Consider the following 25,967-nt stretch of genomic DNA (forward strand, 5'->3'; position numbering starts at 1 on the left):
ACAGTAAAGATTGGCTACACAGTTGATGGTGTATGATTTGATCCAAGAGATCTTTTGAATTTATTATTATTGTGCTTTTCCTTTCTTCCATCTCATTCATTAATTCATATCTATTTCCTGAGGGCCCACTGTAGGCCAAATATTCTTCTAAGGAGTTTTCTTAATTTTGCCTTTGTCTTTCTTTCTAATCTTTTTTCCCCCTCTTGTCTGTCCACTGGTTTTAATAATAATTTACCAAATGAAGGGTAAAATGAAGTGGCAAAGCAATTAAAAATACTCAAGTCCCAGTTTAGGGAGGTAAAGGAAACCTACATCTTGGAATATTGTATAACCAAAGAATTTGTAGTAACATGGGGGTAATGTTTACAATATAAGTTAAGTACAAAATTGTACAAATAGTGTGAATTCAATCATGTGTGTTTTTGTTTTTTGTTTTTTGTTTTTGCGGTACGCGGGCCTCTCACTGTTGTGGCCTCTCGCGTTGCGGAGCACAGGCTCCAGGCGAGCAGGCCCAGCGGCCATGGCTCACGGGCCCAGCCGCTCCGCGGCATGTGGGATCTTCCCAGACCAGGGTACGAGCCCATGTCCCCTGCATCGGCAGGCGGACTCCCAACCACTGCGCCACCAGGGAAGCCCCAATCATGTGTTTTTTTAAAGCATGTGAAAAAGACCAAATGAAGCAGACCAAATTGTTATAATTTTCGCTGGGTGGTAGGATCGTGGATGATTTGCTTTCTTCCTGCTTTTCCAGTTTTCCTTAGTTTTTATAACAGGCATATATAGTCAAGGGGAAAATAAGCTTAAAATACATAAAATATTTTATATCTGTTGTTTTTTAGACTGCAAGATATAGGAATGAACCATTCACCTGTTAAATGTTAAAATCTGCTAGTAAGGGACTTACTTCCCTGGCGGTCCAGTGGTTAGGACTTTGCCCTTCAACTGCATGGGGCACGGGTTCAATTCCTGGTCTGGGAGCTAGGATCCTGTATGCCGTGTGGCACGGCGGGGAAGAAAATAAAATCTGCTGGTAACATTAGCAGTCATTATTGACGAGTGGGAAGTACAGAAAAGAGGACATTTAATTGTGTGTATAGTTTAGAATTTATACTGAAATTTAAATGATAACACTTGAATTTACATGTGAATGAGTTTATTAGCATTTTCTATAAATATAAATGGGTCAGATTTATTGAGATCATAAATCCTAAATAATAATTACTTCAGTAACAGATATCGAAATAATGGATTAGGACTTCCCTGGTGGCGCAGTGGTTGAGAGTCCGCTTGTCGATACAGGGGACACAGGTTCGTGCCCTGGTCCAGGAAGATCCCACATGCCACGGAGCGGCTGGGCCCGTGAGCCATGGCCTCTGAACCTGCGCGTCCGGAGCCTGTGCTCCGCAGTGGGAGAGGCCACGACAGTGAGAGGCCCACGTACCGCAAAAAAACAAAAAAAAACAACAAAAAAAGGATTATTCTGAAGTGCTCTGATTGACAGTGTCCTATGGTCTCTTAATTTATTAGTGTGTACCAATTTGTGAATGAAAATAATTTGGTAGGGGAATATATGTGTAAGTATGTGGGAAATAATAGTGTTTGAAACTTGTTATTCAGCGTTGATCATTGAAACTCGTCCATTCTTATTTTAGGAGAATGACATCTTCCTGGGCTGGGAAAAAGGAGCTTATAAGAAATGGGGAAAGAGTAAGAAAAAGTGCTCAGATCTAACTTTAGAAGAAATGAAAAAACAGGCTGCTGTCCAGTGTCTTCGATCTGCTTCTGATGAAGTAAGTTTACATTTGATTTCTAATACTTAGGGGAGAAAAAAAGGTGGTGTGTCTTAAAGTTTACCGATAATACATCTTAACCAAAAAAACCTTAGAAAAGTAAAGTACTCATTATCTCACCACCGTTATGTAAACATTGCCATGTTTTCCTTTATAGTATTTTTCTATATATATTGAGTTTTATATAACATTCTTTTTTATGTACTGTTGTAGTTGGAGAATACATAAAATTTTATATATATTTTTCCCCGTTTAACATGTATTTCATTTTGTTATTATTGATACCTTATCTTTATTCTTTTTAGTGGCTAAGTTACGTTTCATCAAATAATATTCCAGTAGCCGCCTAATATATTCTTTATTACTGGATATTTAGAGTGCTCTTGGTTTTGTGTTGTGCTCTCCAGAATATTTTCATGCGTGGCTCTTTCCATGGTGTATATGTATATATTTTGGATACATTGCTAGAAGTGGGAAAACAGTTCTAACATTTAAGAACACTATGTTTGCTTGATTCATAATTTTTTGTTTGTTTTTAAGGAAAATAGTATAAGATTGTTTTAGTGACCTTCTAACGTTTCATGTAAAATATTTCTTATGTCCTTCAGCATCCTGAACTAACGCCATAGTTTTAGAGCATAATCGCTGTTTAAATTAATACTCTGATTCTTTGTTGCTCACTATAAGATAAAATCTCTGCAATCATAACTGCTTGGAAAATTATTTTGCTTTTACCATGCTATTTGAGACAGTGTGCTTTAAGCACCTTTACAGTTCAAAGTTAAATTGAGAAGATTCATACAAGGTGTGGAGAGCAGCTTCCGACCTGCAGAAACTTCCTTCCTAAATTAAGTTATCAAGCGGTCTGATGTTGGGGGTAACCAGCTTTGCTGCATTTGATAATCTGCAGAAGTTCTATTTTGTCTCCCACCTACCACACATAGCCATGAAAGCTTGTTCAGTGCTTCCCAGCTGTGTGTTCTCATCCTGCTCAGAGTTGTCTGTGGGAGCCCGACTCCCTGGCCTGTGCCCATGGTACCTGGTGCCTACCCTCACATCCTAAATGCAGTTGTGCATTTCTGTCTTCCCTTCACGACTGTGCTCCTTGGACGCCAGGACTGTGAGTTCCCCATCTTTGCATCTCCTGGTGCCTAGCAGAGTGAGTGCCTGTCGTGTAGAAGGTACTGCATTTCTCTTGAATTAGTTGAACCTCAGTTTCCAAAGCGTCTTCCACTTTCATCCAGTCCTTCTTTTTCCCCTTCCCACTGTTTTCCTCTCCCTCACCTCTTGGATTTTTTTTTAACTTCTGATTTCTTGAAGCTGCTGCCTCATAGACTATGGGATAGGAATTTGGAAGTTACCACTCATGTGGTTATCTTAGGTACCTTTTTGTTACAAAGAGAAGGAACATAATTAACCTAGTTTAGGAGAAAATGGAAATATACATAAAGGTTACAGGGATATCTCACTGAAACCCAGTGCTGGAAATGCAGCAGCCTGGGGAGTGACCTGAACTGGGAACCAAATGATTGGCAGCCGAAGTCATTTTCTCTAAGGACCCACAGTCTCTCATTTGCTTCTCTCTGTGCTTCTGGGTCACTCCCTCTCTACCTGAAGTCTGGCTTTCTCTGCTTCGGCACACGCATGGTGAAAAAATGACCATTCTAGCCCCAGCCCAGCATGACTGCTGAAGTCTGGTACCCAGCCCCATTCAGTTGAGGGAGAATCTGATTTGCTAGGCTTGGGCCGGTTGTCCACCTGTGCTTTGATAAGCTGTGGCGAGGGGACAGAGTGGCCTGCAGGTCCATTCCTTCAACAGGGGCTGAGTGATGGGCAGTCCTCAGAGAAAAGGGGGTGGTTGGACAGTTACCCAAAAGGTGTTTTCTGTGTGACACTGAAGGGGGTAATAGATTGGTAAAGGATTTCAGAGCTTTTAAAGGAATTGAAAATGGAGATGGTTTTTAAAAGTGAGAGGTTAGTTCAGGTAAATTCTTTGAGCAAAATCCAAAAAAGCTACTGCTGAGTCATGGTGGGGAGGAAAATATTAGTAGGGAGTTTCAATCTGGGAAAGGATCTTATTTCTGCTTTGGACCAAAGTTGCTGAGAAATGACTCTAGCCTTCGACTCATGGTGAAGTGGACTGAAAAACAAGGACAGCTGAAATCAGCTGTGGGCAAAGGGGGAGCACAGGCATCTTGTTGTGTGCAGTGCAAGACCCTTCTCCTCTGACAGCTTTTTGAGTGTGTGTAATTCACCCTAGCTGAGCATGATGTGTGCCAACAAAGAACTGGTGTCAGGTAGAAACAGTGCAGGAGAGGAGAGTGGCTTGCACAGATCTTTGATTCTTTAAGCTGTTGCTTTAGAAAATGCTTTCCTTTGCCTGGCTGTCAAAGGCGGGATTTTTGTTTTCAAACCCAATGAAGCATATTGTCCTAACTCTTTCCTTCTCATTTTATTAAAAATTACTGCGTTCTTTTTCCTAATAAGGATTGTTTTTAATGTTACCGAATTAAAGTCGGCTGAGGGAGTGAATGGGCCAGTCGCACGCCAGGAGCTCAGCCGAGTGCTTGGGGACAGAATGAAGGGAAGTAGGAAGTCCTCAAGCCCCGGAGCCCTGTCCCGAGCCGCCTGCTGTGTGTGCATCAGTGCACAGCCCCCTTAGGACAGCTCACCTGGCTCTTGGGAGCCAGTGGAAAGAAGTGGAAAAGAACCCTCTCTAACTATGGCCTGTAACAATGGAAAGGATTCACTGTGGTCACTTATGAACTGTAGGCTGGCTTTTTTCCCCCTAGAATCTGCCTGGTGGCTTCAGTGAAAAGAAGAGAGCAAAGAAGGCCCTATGTAGGAAATTATAATGCAGAGTTCTATTTTATCTTATATTTTTGCCACAGTGAATGTTTGCACGTGGGTGTGTTGTTCATTCCCTAAATACTGAGGATGGTAATGTTCGCGATTCTGTGCTTTGCTTTCCCACCCAGTTCTAATGCCAGCTTAGACCCCTTCTTCGTGCAGCTCTGTGTAGTCACTACTAACTGATCAGAGTCAAAAGCCACTAACAAGTTTACAGTCTAATTGCTTAAAATGTTAATGACATAATCACAAGACAGTAACATAGGTGATGCTGTCACTCTATTAGGTAGGTAGGTAGAGGTGATGTTCTGAGTTACATGTGAGATGAATTCTTTTCTCATTACTTTCGTGTGTGCATGTGTGACTGTTACAGCTACAGTGTTAGCTGTTTCTGTAAAAGCATCCAGTTATCAGACTCTTCGCTCGCCATGGTTTAAATAGAATGGTAGACTTCTCTGACTGCAGTTTTACATCCCTGTGGTGGGACGCTGTGCCTCCGCTTAATCCTTGCATCAAGTTGTACCCACATTTCAGCACGTCTCTGAACCCGCTCAGCCCAATATTTATCTGAGAAACGTCACCAAAACCATAAGGAAACTCAGTTATGTCCAAATTTAATTTTATACATTGATGGTAGTTTGGCAACACCCGTGAACATCTGTGAGCCATTGTTTATTCCTGTTGGGGACCATGACCTTTAATGGGCTTTGTTGTTTGTTAAGTCCCAGCTGAAACTGCCTTTGCTAATACTCTTCGTTTACACATGCAAATAAAATGGAATTCTTTGGCACTCACTTTTTTATTTTTTCGGTATGCGGGCCTCTCACTGTTGTGGCCTCTCCTGTTGCGGAGCACAGGCTCCGGACACGCAGGCTCAGCGGCCATGGCTCACGGGCCCAGCCGCTCCGCGGCGTGTGGGATCTTCCCGGACCGGGGCACGAACCCGTGTCCCCTGTATCGGTAGGCGGACTCTCAACCACTGCGCCACCAGGGAAGCCCTGGTACTCATTTTTTGCTATAACATTTTGCATTTGATTTGAGTGCAGTTAGTAATGGGGTCTGTAAATAAGAACGGTGCTGTGACTCAGCGATAGGCCACTCAGACCTCCCCCAGGTGGGCATTTTATAGTTACGTGATGTTATTCTAAGCTGTTCTGTTTCTCTTACCAGTGGACATGGCACATGCCTGATGTGGTTACATATATCCACACCTCCCTTTCTCCCTTTTAAAAACATAAAAAGTGGAACTGTGCCGACTGTTGTTTTTTGAATCCTCAAGTTTACTTGGTTCTGTTTTCTCTTTCCCCAGAGTTGGAGCTTTTCATATTGTTTTGTTTTTGTTTTTAATAATTAGTTATATTTCTGTTTTATTTTTATTGAGCTACTTAAAACTGAATCAGGGCTAGTATTTCATCTCCCATTTTGGGAATGGTTAGGATATTAGAAACTCAACAAGGCCCTGTTTGGGGAATAAAGTTAGGATGCAATGATAACTTATTTCAATTAAGTTAGTCTTGAAAGTAACAGCACTGCAACTTACCCTGGGTAACTGACTTGCTCTGTGGTTATTCAGCGTCTTGTAGAGGATTTATGTCCTCAGTACAGTGAAATCTTATTGCAACTGCTCATGTTTTCACATTCAGCTAAGTTCACCAGTAACATTCTTTTTGCCAGTAAAAGTACGTAGTACATCTCAGTATTTTGCGTATGTTTTGTTTATATGCTGTACAGAGTTGTATGTAAAATACGTGTAAAGTCATTTATGGCAATTTACTTTCAAGGTTAATTTTGACCATATACATTGTTTCTTTGCATGCTGACATTTGAACTTATCCATTCTGGATAATGAGCATCAAGACAATGGTAACTAACGTTTACTGAGCCCTTAGATGTGTGCAGAGCCCGTCTGGGTGCGCTGTCCACATTGTAAGAGGTGACGCTGTGCTCCCTCTACAGGCCGGACCCCTGAGAAGCCAGTGGTTATTAAAGCCAAGAATGTTCACAATTGCCGTGTTGTCACAGCCAACCCTGCGTGAGGAAGCCTAGGCCTTATCTCCTTGGGCATAGAAAGAGCTGGGTATTCAAGGAAGCCTGTAGGCCGTTATGAGGACTTGGCTTTTCCTCTGAGAAGCCTCGAAAGTTGGAGAGTTTGGAGCAGGGGGTGATGTAACTTGACTTAAATGCTGATAAGGTGCTGCTGGCTGCTGCATTTAAGAGTAGATGGGTTGGGGCGAGGCAGGGTAGATGGAGGGGCAGAGGCAGATGCAGAGAAAGCAGGTAAGGAGCTATTACCTTATTAGTCCAGCAGGCCGATGAGGGCGAGACCTTGTTTCTAAATGTATTTTGAAGGTAGAGCTGACAAGACTGGATGTAGGGTGGAGGAAGAGGGCAGAGGCAGAGAAGGTAGCCAAGGTTTTGGGGCTGAGCAGCTGCAAGAAAGGAATCTTCATTTACTGAGGAAAAGGAAATTGGGAAGAAGCACTAATTTGTGGGTGGATGGGTGTGAGATGCCTGTGAGAGAGGCCGGTGGAGATTTTGAAACCGCAGTTGGATATGCGTGTCTGGGGTTGATGGGCTGGGTGGTTTGGGGGAGGAGATTGAACAATAGACCACTGGCTTGTTTGGCCAGAGCTTGCCGTCTGGCGTGTCTCCAGGGGCTGAGTAGGACGCTAAATGAATGAGGTGGTGGGGAGCGGGTTGGCCTGTGGGAAACGCCGTCCCGGTGGTGCCAGGTCTTCTCTCTTTTTAGAAAAGGTAGAAAGTTGGGATTTTTATAGGAAATTTCCTACACTATTAAATGCTGAAAGTGAAGGTGTGGAAAAGGAAACAAGTGGGGAGGGGCTGCTCTAAAAATCTGAGGGTGAGGTGAGCAAAAGGGCATAAAAAGAGGCGTACGCGGGGGTTATTGAGTGGGGTGTGACAGACCGAGTGTGCGAGGGCGGGAAGGCAGACGCGGGGAGGGACAGAGACCAGAACAGTGAGCACCTGTGTACGTGGCTTGAGAAACACATAATTGTGAAAACAGCTTGAGCCCCGCAAGTGCCCTTTCCTCGTGGTACTTCTCTCCATCTCTCTCCAAGGTTACCAGTGCTTTGAACTTGGTTTTCCTCTCTCCCGTGCACATCTTTATACTTTTACTAAATGTTATTTGAGGGGATACACAAATGTGTGACTATTTTGCATGTTAGCTTTATATGAATGGTATCATACTCTATGTATTTTGTAACTTGCTTCTTTTAGTTAACATTTTGAAAGATTTATCTATGTTACTAGTATGATCTTATAATTTCTCTTCACTGCTAAATGTCCATTGTAACACTGTAAAGCTATTTTTTCTTCTGGTAATGGACCTTGCAGTTGTTTCCCAGTTTTGATTGTTATAAAGAACACAGCAAGGACCATTCTTGTGCTCCCACCCTTGTGCACATGTACAGTGCCTTTTCTAGAGTATATACTTAGGCATCAGACCGCTACATTAAAGTCAGTTGTTTTTTTCACCATTTTAGCATTACAGGCTTGCGTATCTGATGAAAGCTATGGACCTAACCAGAAAGATTATCTTTTCTTCTATGCCTCCTTGGCCTATAGTAGGTGTGCAGTAATATTTATCCATTGCATACTTCCCTCCTCCTCTATACCACATTCTAGAGAGCGAATATAAATAAGAGCTGGAGGCAAGCCATTGGGTAGATTTTTGTAGATCCTCCTGTGTTTAAGGATGGGAATCACAGCCCTCATGCAGGTGCCTTGGCAGAGACAGCCTTTTGTTTGTTTGGATTTTTTGTTTAAAAATTATCCTTAAATGGCTGTGGGCCATGGATGTTTATTCCATCCACGTAGCCACGTGCCCCACTGCTTCCTATTGCATTATACCTGGCTGTCACATGTTTGTATTACTTCCCTGGCCACTGAAGACATGAGTTTATGAACCCTGGTATATATTCTCAGTTGTCTTATTGGTGCTCTTTTATTTATTGACTTAAGTCTTTGGGTTGGGTAGGGCTCAGCTGGGAGGTTCTTTTGCTGGTCTTGTTTTTTTTTTTTTAACTATTGATATATATATATATATATATTTAATATTTATTTATTTGGTTGTGCTGGGTCTTAGTTGGCGCATGCGGGATCTTCATTGCCGCACGTGGGATCTTTTAGTTGCGGCATGCGGGCTCTTAGTTGTGGCGTGTTGGATCTAGTTCCCTGACCAGGGATCGAACCCGGCTCCCCTGCATTGGGAGCACGGAGTCTTAGCCACTGGACCTCTAGGGAAGTCCCACTGGTCTTGTTTGTTTGGTTTTTTTGTTTAATAAATTTATTTATTTGTTTTTATTTTTGGCTGTGTTGGGTCTTCGTTGCTGTGCGCGGGCTTTCTCTAGCTGCAGCGAGCGGGGGCCACTCTTCGTTGCAGTGCACGGGCTTCTCATTGTCATGGCTTCTCTTGTTGCAGAACACAGGCTCTAGGCACGTGGGCTTCAGTAGTGGTGCAGGCTCAGTAGTTGTGGTGCACGGGCTTAGCTGCTCCGCGGCATGTGGGGTCTTCCCGGGCCAGGGGTTGAACCCGTGTCCCCTGCATTGGCAGGCAGATTCTTAACCACTGCGCCACCAGGGAGGCCCCCGCTGGTCTTGTCTGAGGTCTCATACCGTTGCAGTCATTGGCAGCTGGGACCGGAACATCCAAGATTGCTCTCTTAGCTTGTCTGGCACCTCAGGAGGGATAACTAGGAGCTGTGACCTTCTCCGCGTGGCTAGCTTAGGCTTCTGTCTACGGCAGATGGAGCCCGGGAGTTAGCATTCTGAGAGGGCATGCATCACACTTGCTAGTGTCTCACTGAGGAATCCTAGCACATTGGGGGAGGGACCTATACTAGGGTTGAGTGCCAGGAGTCGTGGCTCACTGAGGTTACCAGGCTTTCCCCATCCTGACAGGTACTTTCGTGACATATGGAAGCCAGACAGGCTTAGGACACCAGGCACCTCTGAGGGAAAGCATGAGATACCATAATGAAAACTGGGGACTAAATGAAAGTTGGCCAATTGTTGAATCCCCACCCCTTTCTTCTCCCTGTCTGCTAGAACTCTAAAGATTGGGGAATTTCTCTCTGAGGAAAAGGTTGCTGCAAAGAAGAAACAATCCAAGGGACAAGATGATCTCTTGAAAATTCTAAACATGATAATGGGAATGAAAGAACTCAACAGAAGGGTTGGAAGGTATAGCTGAGGAAATCTCCCAGGAAGTAAAAGCAAAAAACGAAGAAATGGCAAATAGGAAGGAAAAAGGAAATTAGGGGACCGATACAAGGAGTTCAAAACCCAGCTATTTGGAAGTATCATTGGTATGCTCCCATTTTCCAGCTGTGAAAAGTAAGGCTTTGCTAGGTGACTGGCTTAAGGGCGGCCATGTGGCTAACCCTGAGGTGAAGTTCAAACCCATGTCTTTTTGACTCCCAGCGGCATGGACCGCTTGAGTGCCCCGGAGTACCACATTGGTTAATGATCACAGGGTTGGTGTGGAACTGCCTGTCACGTATTTAGGCAATATCCAGTCCCAAAGGGTTCTCCATAAAAGATTAACCTTTGAGATGATTAACATAGCTACAGAAGCCTTTGACTACAGAGAGGAGAGAGAATGAGGCAGAATACGTCAGATTGCCTTTGTTTCCTTGATGCTGATGATTAAGTTCAGTAGTTGAGAAGGATGGGAAGCGCAGAGGGGGGAGAAGCATTGGAAACGCTGTGGTATGGGAAGTGATAGAAACTTATCAGGGAACAAATAAAAATCTTTCCCAGAAGCAGTGGGACAGTAGCTGCAGTGTTTGACCTGGGCTGCATCATCACGGAAGTGGCTCCACCCTGTAGCCTAGGAGAGGGAAGGCAGCAGTGCCAGCACCGTGGAGTCCAGAATCCAGGGGACTCTGCAGCGTCTGGGTCACGTTAGTTACCTTTCCTACCCCTCCACCCGCGAACTCAAATCAGAGCAAACACTCCAGGCATTTTAAAAAGCAGTGAATCCAAAACTGAGACTCTGGGAAGTGAGAAACGAACAACAGTCTAGAGGGGGCACCAGTATTTAGGTGACCCATGTGACAGGCACTCTGAGGGGTGCCTCACATGCACATCACCTTAGTTTACCTCGGGAATCTTGAGAGGGAGGTGTTCAGAGACCAGGAGTGGCGCTGCACCCTACTGCCCAGTGAGTATGGGCAAGGCAGGAATGCAGGCCCAGATACATTGCCCCCGGCCATCTCCCAGCGGTGAGAAGTAACAGTTATTCGAGGGTAAACTCCCTGAGGGTAGGGAGCTCATCTCTCCGGGTGTCCTACCTGGCCGTCGGGGGCCCTGACCGTTTGCTGAGAGTGAGTGAGTGAGTGAGTGAGAAGTACACGAGTGAATGGTCATGCGTCTGGAAGACCACTTATTGAACATCTCCTGAAAAGTGCCCGGCTCTGTGTGTGCGCCCCCCGGTGTTCAGATTTGGATACCATAACTTGAATTTTAGAGTGGTCCTGTGGTTTGCAGAGCAGTTTCTCATGTTGGTTTGGTACTGGGAGGTAAGTGGGTATTAGCCATCTTAGAGCTGGGAAAAGCAGTTCATGAGTTACGTGGTAGAATGTTAGTGTTTTTTCACCTACGGCATTGTCACTAAGGTATGAGTATAATGTACTGCAGGCTCTCAGTATTCTTGAATGCCTTCGTGGATATGGTATACTGTTAAAATATGATTAACAAAATTATCTAGTATTTAATATCATAGTTGAGAAAATGGACAAAGTTTCTCATTAACAGCGCCAAGTCGACACCTCAGAATGCCTGCCAGGAGACGACAGGGTCCGGTGCTGCTTCTGACACCCCTTCTTGTTGCTCAGTTTGCTATCATGATAACCCAGTGGTCTAATGATTTTTTTGAAAAAATACAATTATGATGCTTCAGGAATCAAGGAAGACAGAATCGGGGTCGGTAGAGCTTGCTCTTGTGTACAGGGTTGAGGACTAAGCGTGTTGTCTATTATCCATTTATATATGAGAGCAAATGTATATACTTCTAAGCTGCATTCCTATCCAGAACAGCTAAATTGTACAGTTGCTTGGAAGTGCTTTCCGAGACAAAGCGTAAAAAGTAACATCTGGCGACTGTTGTAATGAGCGCTCTATGGAGAATAGTAGGTGGCCCGCCGTTGCAGAGGATCGAGCGGAGTCGTATAAGCAATCCCTAGGGCTTGGTGTTCTGCCCTGGAGACTGGCACCGGCTTTAGAAACACAGTGACACAGGCTTGCTGTACAGACCAGCGTGCAGCCGCGAGTCAGCTGACACTGGTGTTAGGTTCATGGTCTGGAGGAAGTGGAATAAAACGGCCATACTCATCACACCTTTAACATTATGGTAAGCAGAATCTTTCCGATGGAATTGTGTAGTCAGAGTTATGCTTATGACTAATATCTGCCATGGTTTTTAGGAATTTTTAAGGAAAGGACAGCTCTCCTCTGGCCCATTTCCCTTTCTTCTTTTGTCCTGTCTCCTGTAAAAAGCTGTGATATGATGTGGATAGACTGTAACTATCAATGTTTACAATTAGCTGTTTTCATTGTAATCTTTCTTGCTGCTCAAACTGTGTAACTGCGGTTTCTTGTTGAGGATATCTGTAATACTTTGCTGAGTCATTTTGTGTGAGGTGAATGGGGTAGCGTCTATTTTTAGCCCCTCAAGGCCCTGTGAGGACGACAGGAGGCAGAGTCCTGTGCCTGTTCGGGTTGTGACCACCTAGAGAGACTCGATTCCAATTTAAGTAGGGCTTTCAGCCACTGAATAAACAAAAAGTTCCTAGGAAATACGTTCACTTTTTTTGTACCTTGTAAAAGATTTTTCTTTCCTCCTGTGAGAAATAGAGAATTTTAACAGTTTAAAAGTCTACATAGTAAAGGATTTGCTTATGCCTGTTTCCATCATTCATTTTTCTTTAGAGTTTGGCTCTTACTCTTTTCCTCCCAATTTCAGACTCTTCCACGCACGCTCCTTAAATTTTACCCCAGTTCTGTACAGAGGCTAATACCCTATTCATGACCCTTAAAGTAAAGCTTTCACATTCGCTTGCAGTAATGACATATGTTTTCCACCTGCTCTGTTTGTTCCAGTCATGAGTGTTCACTTTAAGAGAAAAAAAAGAAAAAGTCACCTGTTTTCTTTAGACCATGTACTCCTAGAGGACCACGAGGAGATTTTTGTGATTTTAATTTGTATTGAGTCTCGTACAAGCCCTCGCTTGTACAGATATTGAATAATGGTTTTGATAGCGACTGACTTTTAACCGTAAGATGGGCATTTAGGTCCTTAGGCTCCCCCGTGAGCAAGATGCTGTATCCCTGGGAAGACAGAAGCTACTCTGGAAGGTACATTAGTATTTTCACATTTTATCAGTAAGTGCCGGTGAATATACTTTGTTAGTAAAATACGTATACTAAATTGAATCTAGAAACCTATAGTTTTTAAACTCTTTTTAAACTCTTCATTTAAATATTCATAATGTGTTTCTTTTGAAACATGGAAGATTTGTAAAGGTTTTATATTAAGACAAAAGTATACAAATACCTGACTCTTACATACCTGGCAGTAAACTATGTGCTTTTCTGTTCCCATGCAGAGCTCTGGTATCGAGACTTTAGTGGAGGAGCTCTGCTCCAGGCTGAAGGACCTGCAGAGCCAGCAAGGTGAGGGTGCCGCCTCCAAGGGCCATCCCCGCACAGTGGGTAGAGTCACCAGATCTTGGAATTGATCAGAAAGAAGAGGCAACAGGAGCAAAGTCTTTGTATTCAGTGTGTCACCAGGCCAGTGTCACGCTCTGTCTTTAGCTGTGAGTGGCTTCTGGGTCATTCCACAGCCATCACTGGTCGATAGATCCCTGCCCTCAAAGGGATGACTTAATCCACAAGTGCCCTCATGGAAAGGAGACATTTCATTGTGTTCGTCTTCAAACCGAAGCTCAGGGATCTGGAGCAATAATCTCTTACCTTTCCCATCCTTCTCCTCCCCCCCACCCCCCAAGTTAATATTTGCCTGTTGACTTCAAGGCCTGCAAAGGTGTCAGCTAATTATTCTAGGTTTGGAAGGAACTTTTGCCTTTACTCTTGAAGCTATTGGAAAGGCAGGCTTGACAAGCTCATTGAGTCATTTTGATTCGTGAACCCTCACAGCTGCTTTTCTCAACTTTCCTGCAAGCCCGTAGAGTAAGAGTGACCTATTAAAGTGAAGGATCTTTATTTTACATGTCCTCCTCATGGTCACTGTGCTGCCCACCAAGCCTTGAGCCTTCTTCTTTTTTTTTTTGCGGTACGCGGGCCTCTCGCTGTTGCGGCTTCTCCCGCTGCGGAGCACAGGCTCCGGACGCGCAGGCTCAGCGGCCGTGGCTCATGGGCCCAGCCGCTCCGCGGCATGTGGGATCTTCCCGGACCCGGGCACGAACCCGCGTCCCCTGCATCGGCAGGCGGACTCTCAACCACCGCACCACCAGGGAAGCCCGAGCCTTCTTTTTAATAAGGGCACAATTTATTTGTTTCTAATCTGAGGGCAGTATCATGAGCTAAGCTAAGAGTATAGCCCTCTGCTTCTATTTTGGTTGAAACATAGCCCTCACCTAGATGTTAAGTAACAGAGAGCTAATTGTAATAACTTTCTTTACAGATTAGTGTTAGTCAAGCTGAGGCAGTATAAAGTCCGTGAGTGCAGAATTTTGTGAGAAAATATTTTTGGAATCTAAGCAGGCGTTCTCTCCTTCTGGTGTAATTAATAAGTACACCGGGAATTTCATTCTCTTAATTGAGTGCCTCTGGGGCCTCTGCCAGTGATGAGGTGAGCCTCTCTCCGCCCTCAGCCCAAAGCTAGCGCGGTTCAGCCGGGGTTCCCTCTGGTACACTTCAGAAACGGATTGTTGTTAAAAAGATAAACCGGTGCAGAGTTCCTTTAAAGCCACAGAAGCCTATGTCATTTCTGATTAAATTCACTTAAGAAAAAGACAGGAGCATTTATTGACTAAATATAAGACAAATCTTTCTGAATTTTTGTTTCATAACAGAAGAGAAGATTCACAAAAAGTTAGAGGGGTCTCCCTCTCCAGAGGCAGAATTATCCCCTACAGCAAAGGATCAAGTGGAAATGTATGTAAGCTTGTATTCAGTAATAAAGCATGTGTTCGTTAAAATCAGACTAATGACTGCTACATGGTTTACAGTTTTTTGTTTGTCATGTGCTATTTAGTTGGATATTTTATAACTCAGGAATTTATTGAGCACTTACTGTGTGCTTGACGCTGAGAATTCAAAGGTGAATAAGAAGGTCTTATCTTTGTCACGCATATTGAATCAATATTTGTGAAATTCACGGAATGACACAAACCAGGCCATTTATGGTCCATTCATATACCACTTTTGAAATTCACACCAGTCCTTTGAGACAGCTGTAAGCAATTAGGCTTGTCCTTGTTTTATACACAAGGAAGCCAAGTTCCCCTTGCTGATTACAGAAGGACCTGGGCAAGTCATTGACCTTGTCCGACTTGTTTCCTAAAGATGCTTTTCTGTCTTTGTTTGTAGATGGTTCATATTTAAATTGACTGCATTGTAAGGAGACTTCCTTATTATACATTTTATTTGAATCTTCTCAACTTCTAAATCTTAAGGGAAAAAGAGTACTTGGTTGTGTTGCTGTGCTGTCCAGCACGGTAGCCGTAGCCATGTGCGGCCTGTTGGCCGTTTGCGACGTGGCTGTTTCAGGCTAAGAGGTGCCGTGTGTGTCATACCCATCAGCGTTCAAAGACTTCATTTAAAAAGAATGTAAAACACTATATTAATAGTTTTTTTTGTTGATTACATGTGAAATGATAATGTGGATATATTTGGTTAAGTAAAATATATTATTGAAATTAATTTCACTTTCTTCTTTCCCATTTAATGGGATTCCTAGAACATTAAAAAGTACTTAAGAAGCTCATAATATATTTCTATTGGACAGCTCTGGTCTAGACTGAAAAGGAGAGTCAAGTATAGGCCCTTTGAACACCTGGCCTTTTATCACTTCATGTGTGAGCTTGACTTGCCTCTAGAATGACCCCCACTTTGGTAGCCATCCTGACTCTCGAGTCTTCCTTTGTCAGTCTGTCTTGCTCTGAAATCTTCAGTGGCTACCAGTTACCTAGCAAACTGAAGACGCTTCTTTCCTGTTGAAGCCCTCTGAAGCCAGCCTCCCTGGTTTTCCTGCCCTGTGTTTCCAGTGGTTGCTGGTCTAACGAGGCACAGCATCTTCGTGTCCTCACACAGGTTCCCGTGCCTCACAGTACTCTCCAGACCGCTGCGTATCTGGAACATCAAGGCTCAGCTGTGGTCTGCTTTGTCTGATTGTTCTAGGCCTCACCAGCATCCCCTTTTCTGAACACTTGAATTCCAAGAAACCTGCCATTTCTGAGGGTCTGCTTAATGCTGGGCATTGCACTTGCCTCCTGAGAAAAGATTCGATAATAACAGTCACTGACTCATCTCACATGTTAATTCCTTTACTCCTCACAACTCTGTGAGATAGATACTATAATTACCCCGTTTTCTAGGCCACAGAGAGGTTAAGGACCATGCCTAAGGTCACATAGCTAGGCAATAGCAGAGTGAGGATTCAAACTCAGGGAGTGTGGCTTCAGAGCTCATGCCCTCGACTGCTTTGCTATCCAGCTTTTCACCTACATTTGTTTCCAGTGCTCATAACAGCCTTGTGAGGTAAGTCATAGTATCACCATCTTACAGGTGAGGAAATGGACCAAGACATTACATGATTAGCTTAAACTCACAAGCATAGTAAATGACTGAGCTGAGATTCAAATTCAGATATTTCGTATCAAAATACTACATTCTTTCCACTGTATTAATTTGTAACTAGTGACTTACGAAAATCCAAATTTTAAAGATCAAAGTCATCTTAACGTATTTTCTAAATATTCCTATAGTGCTTATCTCACTGCTGAATGTAAGGGTGCTTGATCCATAGAACTAAGTATGAAGTATATTTTACGGTATTATTAATTTTTAAGAAGTTACTAATTCATGGGTGACATAAACACTGACTCTATTGAAATATCCCATTTCTCTGATCGGTGATGTTTTTTTTTTTTTTTTTTTTTTTCTGATCGGTGATGTTTTTACTACATCTGATACGTCTGAGCGCCCACTTTTGAACTCTCTACTTGTTTTTCAGGTACTATGAAGCATTTCCACCACTTTCTGAGAAACCAGTTTGCCTGCAAGAAATCCTGACAGTGTGGAACAAGTCTACAGTCTGTTCTTACCCTAGCTCTTCTTCATCGTCCACAGCCCCACCAGCTAGCACAGACACGTCCTCCCCGAAGGACTGCAACAGCGAAGGTGAGCTCATCAAGGAGAGAAGCAGCGACATGCCCACCACTGTGCACGAGAAAACCCAGAGCAAGAGTCAAAATGAGAAGGAGAACAAATTTAGGAATGGCACAGGTGAGGAGAAGCCTGCTTTGTACAAAAAGCAAATCCGACATAAGCCCGAAGGAAAGATGCGCCCTCGCTCCTGGTCTTCCGGCTCCAGCGAAGGAGGCTCGAGCTCAAGTGGTAATCAGGGAGAATTAAAAGCATCCACGAAGTGTGTGAAAGTGAGACACAAGACACGAGAAATCCGAAGCAGAAAAGGGCGGAATGGGCAGAGCAGGCTTTCACTGAAGCATGGCGAAAAGGCGGAAAGGAGCGTGCATGCCGGAAGCAGCAGCAGCAGCAGCGGCGGCTCCACCAAACAGCTGTGCAAGCGGGCTAAAAGGCCGCTGAAGGAGATGGGCAGGAAAGACGCCGGCAGCACCGAAGGAAGAGACCTGTACCTGGAGAGCAGAGCCGACAGAGAGTACAAAGAGGAGCCGCTGTGGTACACCGAACCGATTGCTGAGTATTTTGTTCCTTTGAGCAGGAAAAGTAAACTAGAGACCACATACCGAAACAGGCAAGATACAAGTGATCTGACCTCAGAAGCAGTAGAAGAATTGTCTGAATCAGTGCATGGTCTTCGTATCAGCAACAATAATATTCATAAAACATACCTCGCAGCAGGTACTTTCATTGATGGTCATTTTGTAGAAATGCCTGCAGTTATAAATGAGGATATCGACCTCACGGGGACCTCATTCTGTCCTCTACCGGAGGACAGCAGATACTTGGATGACATTCATCTATCAGAATTAACACACTTCTATGAAGTGGACATTGACCAATCCATGTTGGATCCTGGTGCCTCAGAAACAACGCAAGGAGAAAGTCGGATTCTGAATATGATTCGACAGAAAAGCAAAGAGAAGACAGATTTTGAGGCAGAATGTTGCATAGTGTTAGATGGAATGGAGTTGCAAGGGGAACGTGCAATATGGACAGATTCTACCAGCTCTGTGGGTGCTGAGGGCTTATTCCTGCAAGACCTCGGCAGTCTGGCTCAGTTCTGGGAGTGCTGTTCATCCAGCTCTGGCGATGCCGACGGGGAGAGTTTTGGAGGAGATTCTCCAATTAGACTCTCCCCGATCTTAGACAGCACAGTGCTCAATCCGCATTTGCTTGCTGGCAATCAAGAGCTCTTCTCAGATATTAATGAAGGATCTGGTATAAACTCTTGTTTTTCAGTGTTTGAAGTGCAATGCAGTAATTCTGTTTTACCATTTTCTTTTGAAACACTCAACTTGGGAAATGAAAATACAGATTCTAGTGCTAATGTGCTTGGAAAAACACAGTCTAGATTACTAATATGGACCAAAAATAGTGCCTTTGAAGAAAATGAACACTGTTCTAATCTTTCAACAAGAACTTGTAGTCCATGGTCCCATTCAGAAGAAACACGTTCAGACAATGAGACGTTAAACATTCAGTTTGAAGAATCCACACAGTTTAACGGAGACGATATGAATTACGTAGTTCCTAGAGTCTCGTCAAATTATGTAGATGAAGAACTTCTAGATTTTTTGCAAGATGAAACTTGCCAGCAGAACAGTAGAACTTTAGGAGAAATTCCGACATTAGTTTTCCAAAAAAAATCCAAGCTAGAATCTGTCTGTGGTATTCAGCTAGAACAAAAAACAGAAAACAAAAGCTTTGAGACTACACAGGTATGTAGTGAAAGCAGCCCACGTGGAGATGGCTACAGCTCAGGGGTTATTAAAGACATTTGGACAAAGATGGCAGATAGCAATTCTGTAGCTGTGGTAGAAGTAGAAAGGATCGAGGATGAGTTGTTTTCGACAGATGTAAATAACTACTGCTGCTGTTTGGATGCTGAAGCTAAAATGGAGCCCCTCCAGGAGCCTAACAAGGCTGTGCAGAGATCAGAATATCATCTGTGGGAGGGACAGAAGGAGAACCCAGAGAAAAGAGCTTTTGTTTCTGGTGAGCTATCAAAGGTGGATGGTGGTGACTATACTACCCCCTCTAAACCTTGGGATGTGGCCCAAGATAAAGAGAACTCGTTCATTCTTGGAGGAGTTTATGGAGAGCTCAAAACCTTTAATAGCGATGGGGAATGGGCAGTAGTACCACCCAGTCACACAAAAGGAAGTTTGTTACAGTGTGCAGCTTCCGACGTGGTGACAATAGCTGGTACAGATGTCTTTATGACCCCAGGAAACAGTTTTGCTCCTGGTCACAGGCAGTTATGGAAACCCTTCGTGTCATTTGAACAGAATGACCAGCCGAAGAGTGGGGAAAACGGATTGAATAAGGGGTTTTCTTTTATCTTCCATGAAGACTTATTAGGAGCTTGTGGTAACTTTCAAGTTGAAGATCCTGGACTTGAATATTCATTCTCTTCCTTTGACTTAAGCAATCCATTTTCACAAGTTCTTCATGTAGAATGTTCGTTTGAACCCGAAGGGATTGCATCTTTCAGTCCTAGTTTTAAACCGAAATCAATCCTCTGCTCTGATTCAGACAGTGAAGTTCTCCACCCCAGGATATGCGGCGTTGACAGAACACAATACAGGGCTATTCGGATCTCTCCTAGGACTCACTTTCGCCCAATTTCTGCATCTGAACTGTCCCCAGGAGGAGGAAGCGAGTCAGAATTTGAATCTGAAAAAGATGAAGCAAACATCCCCATTCCTTCTCAAGTTGATGCATTTGAAGATCCACAGGCAGATCTCAAACCACTGGAAGAAGATGCAGAGAAGGAAGGCCATTACTATGGAAAATCAGAGCTTGAGTCTGGAAAATTCCTTCCCAGGTTAAAAAAATCTGGAATGGAAAAGAGTGCTCAAACATCACTTGATTCCCAGGAGGAATCAGCTGGGATTCTGCCAGTAGGAAAGCAGAATCAGTGTTTGGAATGTAGCCTGAACGAGTCTCTGGAAATCGATTTAGAAAGCTCAGAAGCAAATTGTAAAATAATGGCACAATGTGAAGAAGAAATTAATAATTTTTGCAGTTGCAAAGCAGGTTGTCAGTTCCCTGCTTACGAAGATAATCCAGTTTCTTCAGGACAGCTGGAAGAGGTATGTGTCAGTGTGTATTGGTATTTGGTAAAAGCATTTGATCAGACTTTAATTCTAAAGAACAGTCATTTCAGACAGTGGAAGATAGGGTTAAATTATTGGGAATTTAGTTTAAACGTCTTAAAACTTAGCATTCTGAGGATTTTTACAGAAGGACTTAACGTGGATTTGATATTCATAAATTTGAACTGGACCTTAGACATTTTCTGCAAAGACATTTTTAAATAAATCAGGATATGAGATGTTTCCGTGTTGTCTTAAGGTGCACGTACTATGCTTAAAGCAAAGCCTGGCATATAAGTGCTCCAGCTTTCAAAAATTGATGAATCCAGAAGTCGCTATTTACTCTTCAGACAGTCCTTTGCTCTTCAGAAGTGGCAGCAAAGGGTTTCTTTACATAGGAAGCCTGTCTAATTGTCTCTGAAACACTGATTAGCTTATTGAAACTTATGTTTTACATGTAAAATAAATTACATCTCTACAGAATTCTCTAAAATTTGTTGTGGTACATGTAAAAATTAAGCCACAATCCAAATGCAACAGATAGCTTCTACAAAACCCGTACAGGTGGACTTTGCTTTATACAAAGTACCTATTCCTGAGGTTACATGAATGATATGGGTCAGCCTATCAGATGAGGTTAATAGTAATAGCTTTGTTAATGGGAGTCATTGTACCATTTGACTGTTCCTAAGAAGTGATTCGAGGTTAAACTGAGTGAGTGTACAAGAGATAACACTTAAGGCAATAACCTGTTTCACAGAAAAAGCACAGTGCTCTGCCCATTTGCAGCCATTATTTGATATAGCAGTGCCTGGCCTTTTTCCAGGCGCAGCTTTTAAGAAGACAGTTGGAGGTGTTTAGAAGTCAGGCCACCTGTGGCTGGAGAGCAGTTGTGTCGCCCTTCCTCCCATCTGTTCCCCCGCACACTCCGACCCCCCTTCACATGGCTCAGTCCCACTGGTACCATGAGGCTCCCTCAGGCTCCCACGTCTCCCACTGACGCATCCCTCATTCCTCTTCTCTCCCCTGCTACATCCCCACCTGCATCAGAAATCATTTCTCCCTTCTTTTAATTTTCATGTGCTCTATGCCTCTTCTTTTAATTGCATTTGCCCTTTTTCATGAGTCATCGATGTACTTTCCTCATTAGATTATAAGCGCCTTATGGATACAGGTCATGCCTTACTCATTTGTCAGCTAGGTGCTGACGTGTGGCCCTGAGTGCATGTGACGGTCAGAAGCCCCACAGGCAACTCGAGAGTCAGTGCTCCCATGAGCTGGCCTGGGGATGTTTAGACATGAGTTGAACCCCACTGAAACGCTGAAGTCTGAACTGCTCAGAACAACAACAAAAAATAATGTTGTTAGGTTTTATCTGTTTGTTTATTGCCCCACTTTTCTTCCTTAAAAATTCCTTTATGTACTTTGTATTTCACCTGGTTCCAGATTGGGAAGAAAGAAAAAGAGGAAAGGAGTGAGATTCTGCATCATACCATTACCATATTCCTTAGCTTTCTAGTACGTTGACGTACTTAGTGTTACCAGCATTCTGGGTTGTCTTGAAAGGTCTTAGCTGCCAGTAAAGTCCTCAGAGGACACTGAGGTTGTCCGATATCCTAGCTGTCCTCGGTCCTCACAGCCCTGGTCTCTCAGCAGAATCGCTTACAGTTCAGAGCCAGGTTGGAGCTAACTTCAGAGATTCATCTGAGGTACAGAAAGGTTGAGGGTGGCCTGAAAGGACAGGCTGGGGCCAGAATCTGTGCCTTTTCACTCTCTCACACTACCTGTCGGTCTTGGGGAGCTCCTGCCAGGGTCGTCTTCCCCTCCTTTCCTGAGTGAGGGCAGTCTTTACAGAGGGCCAAGCTCTGTTTTAAGTCACTAGCTGCCAGTCTGTTTCAGTGCAAGTGGTCTAGAAGGTAGGATTTCTAAGAGAATTGTACCCGGGAACATGAATTATGATCCTTTTCAAAAATTTAGTGGAGTTCAGTTCAGCAAACATTTATTAAACATTTACACGTTCTGTGCCCATCGCTAAGGTGAGTGACCTGGATGAACAAGACACTGACCTTGCCCTGGGAGAGGGAGAGTTCAGTCTAGTACTGAAGACCAGTTGGCAAACAGATCACTTCTTTTCCTTGACCTAGGTAATTCACTCCTGTGGTTCAAATTCAGGAGTTACAGGAGGGTATGTACACAGTGCACAGGTCCCTCCCCAGCAGCAGCCGTGAGTGTGAGTCCCTGTGTGTATCCTCCGAGGATACTGTGTGCTTGGAGAGCAAATACCTCTTCACATATGTTTCCTCCTACTTTTTTTTTTTTTAACTGAAATGACTTTATTATAATCACCCTTCCTTTTTTATTTTCTGCATATTATTCCATTGTATGGATGTACCAAAATTTCCTAGCCAGCTCCTTATCTTTTAGGCTGTTTGGGTAACATGGTGGGTGGCTTGGGGAGGGTGAGCATAGGGTGCCGTGGGATCCCAGAGGAGAACCGACCCAGCCCGTGAGAGTTGAGGAGGGCTTTTGCACGTACCTGAGCATCCAGGGCAGAAAGGAGGAGGCAGGACGCTCTAGGCAGAAGCAACAGCGCGCACGAAGGTAGAGGGGCTTGAAATTTCTCACGTGTGCAGGGGAGCTGCCAACGTTTAGGTCGTGGCTGCTGAAGTAGGAGCTAAAAGCCGAGGAGCAGTGCGCCAGGCGTCCGTTATTTGTGCGTGAGTTTGTGCAAGTGTTCTCTGTGTCATCTGCTTGATTGCTGCCTCCATGTCGTGCGCTTTAAGGCGCAGAGAAGCAGCAGAAGGCCCCGCCCTGTCTCCGGGAAACCATAGTCCAGTCCAGCGGAGGAGGCCTCCCGCGAGGAGCGTGCCAGGGGAGTTGGAACGCCCTGATGAGGGGCGGGTGCTCGGTCCCAGCCCCGCTGTGCTGGCTCTGTGCCCGCTGCTGTGCACCACTGCCCTACTGAATGCCTGTAGTGACTCGCCGCCATGGGCTTATCCCCCCGTGGCGGCTGCGGGCACGCAGGCGCAGAGGGTGGGATGCCTGCCCCAGACCCCAGTGTAAGGGCAGAGCCCAAGTTCCTTCCAGAACGGGGCGCTTCCTGTCAGTAAAGGAAAACTTAGACAGCAGTGTCCCTTACTGGTCTCTGTTGCACAGGGTATCTCTTCATTTACATTTTCTCTCTCCTTTTCCAAACAACAAGGCTTATTATAGGAGGCTTTCTTTTCCTTTTGTGACGCAAATAACTGAGAGCTGACTGTGTCAGAGGGCACTGTTCAGTGCTCTGTTCCCAGAGCAGAACTCACCTTTCTCTTCACCAGAACTAGGACTGTCTAGTGAGCATTTAAAGCAGTGAGCCTTTACCTAACTTTCACCTTCTAAAGAATTTCTGAGTATTACATCTGTGGCTAAAGACGTTTCTGATAAGCCTTTCTGGATTAAGTTCATGTTCTTCTCTCTTTTTAAAATTTTTTTTTTTACTGTTTCATTCATACATTAAATATTTATTAAGAGCCTACTATGTCTGGGCGCTATTCTAGGTGCTAGGTTTAATAAAGGAATAGACAAAGACCCCTGCGTTTGTGGAGGTATATTCAATCAACAATATGAAGTTACACAGTAAGTTAGAATCCCAATGCTGTGGAAAAGAAGAGCCGGATAAGGGATGTGGTGGGATGGGAGTGCTTGGAGGGGTTTGCCATGATAAATGCGGAGTAAGGGCAGGCTTCCTTGCCAAGGTACAACTGAAGAAAGGCTCCCAGGTGGCCCGTGAGCCAAGAAGCTACCCGGAGGGAGCGGGAGAGCGCTGCTAAGGCAGAGGTGCGCCTGGATCGCCCAAGCTTGTGTTCTGGTCCGTTTTCCATTTCTTCCATTCTTTCTTCATGCTTTTCATTCTCAACCAAGTCAGAAGTTGAATTAATACATTAAACAGACATTATTTAAGCAAAGCCTGGTTATCTTTTGCAGCCTAAAAATTGGAAATAGCTAAGTGGAAAGATGTCATAACGTGTATTCGGTGTAACATAAAACAGGAAAAATAAGTCCTTGCTGTTGGAATTGGCATTCAAATGGAGGATGCAGAAAAAATCCTAAAACTATGCCAGAGTCGGCATGGTCTAACAGTGATTTCAGCAGGGGAGGGAGAGAGAAAGTGGTGTGCTAGATAATCAGGGACTTTGGCCAGGGGGAGCCTTTTCTTGAGGCCAGCAGACCTGGAGTATCTGCTTTGTTCCAGGCCCTGTTCCTGGAGGTGTGAAGATCAGTAAGGTGCGCTTGCTGCCTTGTGCTCACACACGTCTGGTCCTGCCTGTGTCTCACCTCCTGCGCTTCATGCTGGCCCAGCCCCCCGGCTACACCTCGGCCCCTCCAGCCTGCTTTCTCCCACCGCGTCCTGTCTGTCCCAGTGAATTCTCTCCCCTTTCTTACTCTTTACCTCACTCGCACAATCTCAAGAAAGGATTAAAGATAAGCAGTCTGACTGCACTCACATGAATAAAACACTGATCCTTCCTCAGCCTGCCCCACACACTTTCCTTCTCAAATAGGAACTTGTTACCTTCAAATCCATCTCTCTTCGATAGTGCCTTGGGGACGATCGGGAGACTTCTGTCCAGGGAGCCATCCTTGGAGCCATCCTTGCTCCTCCTGGATAGCACCAAGTAATCTGTTCGCAGATAGGTATGCCTTGGAGAGAAGGCGGAGCCTTTCCAGAAGGGCCTCATAGTGCTGTGAGTTATGTGCCACACGCAGGAGTCAGCCTTGAATTAACTGCAGGCCTGGCATGTTGCTGGCTTCATTTGCGTTAACCCTGGCCTTGTTGTCGCTGTTGCCCTTGGTATCTGTTTATCTAATAGGTTTACTAATTTTTATTGTTAGAATACACTGCAGGAGAAAATGGTGAAGGTTAACTGACCACTCTGGGTAGACAGCACAATTCTTCAGTTTCTAATTGAGGGGTATTTCTGAAAAGTTACATGAAAATCAGAATCTGAAATATATTTCCCGTTTAGTAAGTAATAAAAATCACACATTACTGAATCAAAAAGTTCTTGATAAAGTAAAATAATTTACTTTGTTTAGGAGAGTAACAAAATCCTGTTAGAGAACTGAAGATCATCGGTTGTAAGACAGTTCAGGTTTTGAACTTGAACATGTAATGAAATGTCTCCTGAAACACAGGTGTATGCAGTGTTTACAGGTCGTATGCATCGAGCAGACACTTCCTGAGACTGGGATGGGTGATGGGAGTTACAGAGATGCCGAAAGCAGGCCTTACTGAGCCTGGCAGGGCCTGTTGTCAGGCACAGTGAGGCAGCAGCGTGGAAGACCCCAGCATACCAGGATGTCCCCGGGGTGGCTGCCCCTGGCCACGTCTTCTGACGACCGCTCACGAGGACACTCCTCGATCATGCGTGACAGCCACACTGCATCTAGTCCTTGCTGCCCAGACAGGTGGGCACGTCCAGCTGGGACTTGAGAGCTCCACCAGCGAGGGGTGGGCGTGAGCGCCTTCCCCTCTGCCAGGGCTGTGGATGTGCACGGAGTACGGGGTCATTCCTGCTCTCAGGAGTCCTGCCCTCCTCTCATTTCGCTGTCTGTTTCCTGTGTTGAATTTGAATTACTATCAGTGTTATTACTTGGTTTTAGTCTCAACTTCCTTCTGGTTCTCATCGAAGCAGCTAATTGTTATAAAGACATTAGGTTGGTAACTCTGCCTATAAAATTTCCTCTGTCCCATTTCTTCTTTGACTCCCTCCTGCCTGAGTGTGTGAAGGAGAAGAGGGTCCTCCTCACGTTCTCTCGAGCACCTCACACTAGC

General features: G+C 44.4%; 1 protein-coding gene across 4 annotated transcripts in view; it reads left to right on the forward strand.

The window, feature by feature from the left end:
• The window catches only part of KIAA0232 (KIAA0232 ortholog), a 91,796-nt gene that overhangs the window by 56,102 nt on the left and 9,727 nt on the right, over positions 1–25,967 (forward strand). For all 4 annotated transcript variants that reach the window (XM_060148754.1, XM_060148756.1, XM_060148757.1 and 1 more), the window contains exons 3-6: positions 1,653–1,790; positions 13,271–13,337; positions 14,699–14,780; positions 16,861–20,146. In XM_060148754.1, coding sequence (XP_060004737.1) covers positions 1,653–1,790; positions 13,271–13,337; positions 14,699–14,780; positions 16,861–20,146 — 3,573 coding nt within the window. The remainder of the gene's footprint in view (positions 1–1,652; positions 1,791–13,270; positions 13,338–14,698; positions 14,781–16,860; positions 20,147–25,967) is intronic.

Source organism: Lagenorhynchus albirostris, chromosome 4 (assembly GCF_949774975.1).
Source record: "Lagenorhynchus albirostris chromosome 4, mLagAlb1.1, whole genome shotgun sequence".
In the NCBI taxonomy this organism is placed as follows: Eukaryota; Metazoa; Chordata; class Mammalia; order Artiodactyla; family Delphinidae; genus Lagenorhynchus; species Lagenorhynchus albirostris.